This window comes from Microtus ochrogaster, unplaced genomic scaffold, assembly GCF_000317375.1.
Source record: "Microtus ochrogaster isolate Prairie Vole_2 unplaced genomic scaffold, MicOch1.0 UNK13, whole genome shotgun sequence".
NCBI classification, from domain to species: domain Eukaryota; kingdom Metazoa; phylum Chordata; class Mammalia; order Rodentia; family Cricetidae; genus Microtus; species Microtus ochrogaster.
The window spans coordinates 4958290-4964752 of record NW_004949111.1 but is presented as its reverse complement, the minus strand read 5'-3'; the positions used below and the strand labels follow the sequence as shown (position 1 = coordinate 4964752).

General features: G+C 34.8%; 1 protein-coding gene across 1 annotated transcript in view; it reads left to right on the top strand.

The window, feature by feature from the left end:
- Cylc1 (cylicin 1) overlaps positions 1-5617 on the top strand; it is a 22857-nt gene extending 17240 nt beyond the window's left edge. The window contains exons 5-6 of the mRNA XM_005366717.2: positions 2080-3762; positions 5462-5617. Of these exons, the coding sequence (XP_005366774.2) occupies positions 2080-3762; positions 5462-5494 (1716 nt within the window). The 3' untranslated portion in view covers positions 5495-5617. The remainder of the gene's footprint in view (positions 1-2079; positions 3763-5461) is intronic.
- The last annotated feature ends 846 nt before the right edge of the window (positions 5618-6463 follow it).

The window sequence follows — 6463 nt, the reverse complement described above, 5'->3', positions numbered from 1 at the left end:
GAGGGCGGTGGGGCCGAAGTGGGGAGGGTTCTGCCCAAAAAGGCTGGGGGGGCAAGGAACCTCTGAGCTCCCCGTCCCAGGCTGGCGCCGCGGGGGCCAGAAACTCACCCCAAGGCTAGGACTCCTGGTGCCTAGAGATCAGGCCTCTGTGCTGGATGGGCAGGTCGCAAACAAGGCGCCTCTCCCCCTGTGTTTTAAAAATAAGCTTTTTCTTTCATTTTTGAGATTATCATTACATCATATCAATATTTTAAAGACAATAATCTCTATAGGTACTTATCTTTCATAAATATTCCATTGCTTTGATATTATCTTTTGAAACAGTATTCTTTTGTGTTATATTTATGTACTATTTACATTTCAAACTAATAACTGCTATCTTTTATAGAAAGCATTTAATATTATTTTATTTATTATTATTTATGGCTCTGGGTGTGAATAATGTGTGTTTATATGAGTGCAATCATGAGTGTACATAGATTTAGAGTATAGCTTTCAGAAGGTGCTTGTCTACTTCCACTCTGGAATCCAATTCAGGTCACCCAATTTGTAGAGTAAGTACCATTTTATGCTGAGTTATCTTACCAGCCCTACCAATTTGGTTTTAAATAAAGCATAAAACTGTAAAAGCTATGTTTAAGAAAACCAGCCTACAAATCACAATCCCAGAGGACATTGAGAGAGACTTACATAGATATAATCTACAAGGGAAGTAGAAAGTAGAAAAAGACAAGATCTCCTGAGTAAATTGGGAACATGAGGACCTTGGGGAGGGTTGAAGGGGGAAGGGGAGAGGCAGGGAGGAGAGCAGGGAAAAATATAGAGCTCAATAAATATCAACAAAAAGGGGAAAAGGCTATGATTATGTCATTTCTCCATTTCCTTTCTCTCTCCAAAACTTTCCATATATCCCTCCTTGCTAGCTTTTGAATCCATGTAATTGTTGTTACACCCCCCCCCACACACACACACTTATACATTGCTAATTTGTGCATGGTTCTCAACACTAGCATTATTAAGTTTAAAAAAAATGGCCAGCCCAAATCTACAAGTGGTGGATCAAATAGATCAAAATTTAAATCTTGAAATTGGATCTAATTTTAAAGATGTGGAACATCCCTGTTTTCTTTTTTTTTCATTAATACTCAAGAACTGAGTTTATTTCATTAGCTTTATTTGTGCTAAACATTGGAGACACAGTAAACACAAAACATAAAATACTTATGTTCCTTAGATGGGACTTGCTGTGTCAGTGGTCAGTGTATTGGACTAATGCAATATTTATGCCTGTCTTTGTTTAAAGTGGAACTCACTGCAAGACAAAACTCCCTTTGATATATTAAAGAGCTGCAGCAGAGCCCAGTAAACTATGCAAAAGAGAAGAGTGTTTACTTTCGCTAGCATTCACTTTGGTCAGGGGAGGACCTAGGACTTTCCACAGTGCAGGGAACCCTGTTTTCTTAAAACAGAAATCCATAATACTTGATAGTGGGAGATTCAAGTTTTCTATTGTTTCTTTAAAGTGGAGCTATTATAAATTGGATCTTTTATTAGCAAAATGAAAGCAGTATCCATGAATTATCCATTGTGATTTTAAAAAGATTTTAAAGTGTTTCCCAAAGCTCAGTTACAATCAATGCATTTATTCTATGATTGTGCATTATTTGTATAATAATATACTCTTCATCCTTTCCTACATAGTCATCGTTTAATCTCATATAAACATTTACTGCTGGACCTTCTACTGAATACTTGAAACAACACAACTAAAGGTTTGCAAGATAAATCTGTTAGTAAAGGTACTTGTCACCAAACCTGATGATCTGAGCTTGGTCTTTAGACCCAGTTGATGGAAGGAGAGAACTTGCCCCCTTGCGGTTGTCCTCTAAACTCCACACATACACCACACTGTACACACACACACATACACACAAATACACACACACAAATACACATACACATCTTGAAATAGAAAAAAATATTTTGAGAGATGTTTAATTAAAAGATAAATTTTTATGCTGTAATAAAAATATATAGCTCATTCACAAATGCTTATCGTTATTTTCTCCAAATTTTCAGAGGCAAGAGAAAAGGATAATTGAGAAAGGTCAGAAAACAACTACTATATGGATAAACCAATGTTTCCAAGAACTTTTCCTAAAGCCACCCTTTTCCCTAGCTTTCCTTATGCAGGCTCCATTCGAATATCTTTATAATCCTCAAAGCAATTATATAATGGCTGAAACTAGAAAGTCCAAAGATGATAAAAGAACAACTTTGAAGAAAAATTCCAAGGAAAAATTAAGCTCATCTGCAATAAATCTGGAACCCAAGAAAATGATAACCGATGGCAAACCTGAAATAAATAATGCAGAAAAAATTTCATCAAAATTGTCACACAAGAGTGAACTATTTAAGAAGCCAAATGCCACATCAGAAACAAATCTAGAATCCAACAATTCCCAAATAACCATGGAAATGGATTCAAGAATTGATGACAAAGATTTAATGAATTCCAAAGAGACCAATGATGAAGCTACATTTTGGAAGGACAATCCAAATACAGACTCCAAAACGAGATCTAAGGAATTTTCTGATAACACATTAGCATGCATAAACACCTCAAACATGGACTTAATGTTACTTCTAAATAAGTTCAAAGATGAACCCACAAAGCCTGAAGAATGGTCAAGAAATTACTCACAGAACAATGCAAAAAAGCCTGTGAAGAAGGGTGGAAAGAAGGAAAAGGACTCTGATCTTGATTCTGGAGACTCAAAAGATGCAAAAAAAGAAGGAAAGAAAAAAGAGAAAAAAGAACCCAGGAAAAAGAAAGATACAGAGTCTACTGGTGACGAATCTGGTGACTCCAAGGATGCAAAGAAAGAATCAAAAAAAGATAAAAAAGAAAAAAAGGAAGTCAAGAAAAAGAAGAACACGGACTCTACTGATGCTGAATCTGGTGACTCCAAGGATTCAAAGAAAGATAAGAAAGAAAAGAATGCAGACAAAAAGGGTTCAGAATCTACTGATGTTGAATCTGTAGATTTAAAGGGTGAAAAGAAGGAAAAGAGACGTTTGAAGAAAGATTACAAGAAGGATGCCTTCTATACTGATTCCGAATCTGATGCAGAGACAAAGAAGGACAAGAGAAATGAAAAGAAGGAAAATAAAGCGAACAGGAAGAAGCCTATCAAGGATGCATTATCTACTGATGCTGATTCTGAATATGAAAGTGACCCAACAGTAAAGAAAGGTGAGAAGAAAGATAAGAAAATTACAAAAAAAGGAGAAAAGAAGGATGCAAAAAAACCTGTAGATTCTACTGCAAGTGAGTCTGAAATCGAAGTAAAGAAGGAAAAGAAAGAGGCCATGAAAGACTCGGGGAAGGACATACGTAGTTATACTGATTCAGCTTCTGATGGATCTTCCAAGGCAGACATAAGGAGAGCTGTAAGGCCCTCAGATACTGAATCTGAAGGGTCATTGGTGTTTAAGGTTATAAAGACCACTGATGATTCAGATGCCACATCCACAGACTCAAAGAAGTTAACATCAGAACAAAAGACAGGATTCAGAGCATCATCCAAAAAGACTACTTTCAGAGAAAGCGGGGAAAGAGATACATCTGGCAGAATTCCTTCATCAAGAGAAAGGCTGCCATTCCCTCCTTGTGAACCTCTGCGAACATCACCTAAGCCCAAACGTGTCTGTCAGTGCAAGGTGGCTCCTCCACCTCCAAAACCAAGATATGCTCCTTTGGTAAGTTTACTACTATTTAGTAATTTAGGCCAAGTTGGATTTTTAAGAGAAAGTTTAAAAGTCTGAATATATAATGTAGGCAATAATTCTCTATTAATTCTATGTTTAACAGTATTCGATATTTAACAGTATTCAAATTTGGAACATGGGGGCAAGGAAGATGAAAAGTCCATTGAAACAACCAAGTTGCCAAACAAATGCTTAAATTTCAATAGAGAAACACTTATTTTGACTAGAGTAGGGGAAAGTAGTTTGTGACTTAAACATTTTATGGAAATGCTTAAGTATAAAACACTTGAAAAAAACAAAATTAAAAACTGATCAAAACACTATGGGATCATTTAAATGAAGCATAAAAATATTTCCTTAGAAGTTGCTCAATGCAGTAAGTCTCAGTTAACAAAATGCACACAACAGGTAAAAAGAAAACCAATATTCAGGAATGCACAAAACTTCCTTATTCTATCCAAGTGGAAACAAAAGTTTATAATGAGCCCTGATTCTTACAACAGAAAACACAAGTTATCTTTCCAGAAGTGACAGAATCTCCTCTGGTTTCTAAGCATCTTTTTTCAGACTAACTCCCTCTTCTTGGGGATAAATACTCTGTTTGTTTATAATTTCAACTTTTCATAACCACGAGATTACTCCTTCCATTCCCCTTTTCCAAATAGCTTGTGGTTTTCGGTGGGGGGAATACATGAATATACAAATCACTTTGGAAGGTGCTGGATGTATATAGTATCATATATTTGTAGATCTCTGTAATCTTTGGTTGAAGTATTATGCAGTTACATAGTCTTGGGATATGCACAACAAGTCTGTTTCCTCTACCTTGTTCATTGTCCATTCATATCTTGGTAGAGCTGAGACCTACTGTCATGCTAAGTACAAGGCAATCCAAATTACTCTTAGGTGTTAAAGTTATTCTTTTCATTTTCATTCATTATTGCCTCTCTCATCTTCCCTGTTATAATTTTTATCGAGGCTCATTAGGATATGTAGGAACAGTGAGATAATACATGAAATAATACTATTTAAGAAATTTCCAAATATGTAAAAGTTTTGATAGAAAAATTTAAACCATACTCATTAAGAAGATTACAATACTATCTATTATATAAAAACTCTAGAATTAATTTTATAAAATTCTGGTTTATCAAAATATAAAATACTTTGTGCATATATACATTTATACATACACAGATATGATGTCTATAAGTTAAGAGGAAGACACAAAAAAATAATGACATTGAAGCTAGTAGAACAACCTATATATACATGTAGAAAGACTACATAGCAATACACACATATGAAAGTATTTGTGTTGTACAATCTGATATTACTGTTACTTTATATTTTTATATTATATTTTCAAATTTGAAGATAGACTAATAATGTGACTCTTAAAGGGTTTTAGTTTCTCTACAAAGAATGAAAACTAGAGCAGTATTTGGTACTTCTTAAACCTGAGTATCATTAGGTGCACTCCAGGGGTTAATACGTACATTCCTGGAGAACATCTTCAAAGATTTGAAATTAGAGATCTGGAGTCCAGGGAGGGACAGCATTTAGAAACATTTCAAGTTCTTCTCAATCTACAATACTGTGTATTTATTTATAATCTTTAACATATCAGGCATTCTCTATAACTAACTATAACTTTCTTTTATTTTCATCTTTCAACTTTATCCTACAGCCTGAAGCGAAATGGATCCATAAGCTGCTCTGAAGAATAGGTGAGCCCTAGGTTTGGCAGACTGGTCTTATGAAAGCAAACTACTTTCAAAGCACCTCTCTGCTTCAGTGGAACTGTAGTAAATAAAAGTAGCAATAGCAGCATCCAAATACCAAATGTAGTTTGTGAATAATTTAGTAAGTATGCGGTGTTGTGTGTGTGTTCATTCATATATGTGTGTTTATGTGTGTATTTGTGTGTTCATGTGTCTTGTGTGTCTTTTATATGCTTTTAAAGATGATTTATAGAGATATGTTCTCTATTTTTCAAATATTTGAACTATTAAAACCAAAATGATGTAACATATCACTCCATGTACTGGGACTTCATTCTGGAACAAATTCTGATTTGTATGAAAATGTATCTACCTGATGGAAAACCTTGCCACATTTTGTTAATTCCTATTATATTTAGAATATGGAAAAGAAAACAGACAATAAAATATGTCAGATCCTTCTTCATTATTAAAGAGGAGGAAGAACCTAGGATCCTGATATATTCTCAATGAAACTGTAATAAATGGAAGGTCTCCCATTAGGTCACAATCTTAATGTTTTCACTACATTCCTATAGTACCAAACTTCAGATTAACATTTAGTGTGTGTGCTTTGTAGGAAAACTGAATATCTGAACTATAGTTTGGTACCCAAATTCTCATGTACATCTCAAAATGTAAAACATTTTTAGTTAATTTCTATGAATGTTCACAGTCTTATTCCAGTATTGCTCAAAAGGCCAAGTGTAAAGTTCCATTGATACTCAAGACAAACTTTTAATATGTATATATTCTATACTTTCTTCATCCATTCTTCCATTGATGGGCATTTAGGTTGTTTCCAGGTTCTGGCTATTACAAACAATGCTGCTATGAACATCGTTGAGCATATACTTTTGTTGTATGGTAGGGCATCTCTTGGGTATATTCCCAAGAGTGGTATTGCTGGGTCCAGGGGTAGGTTGATC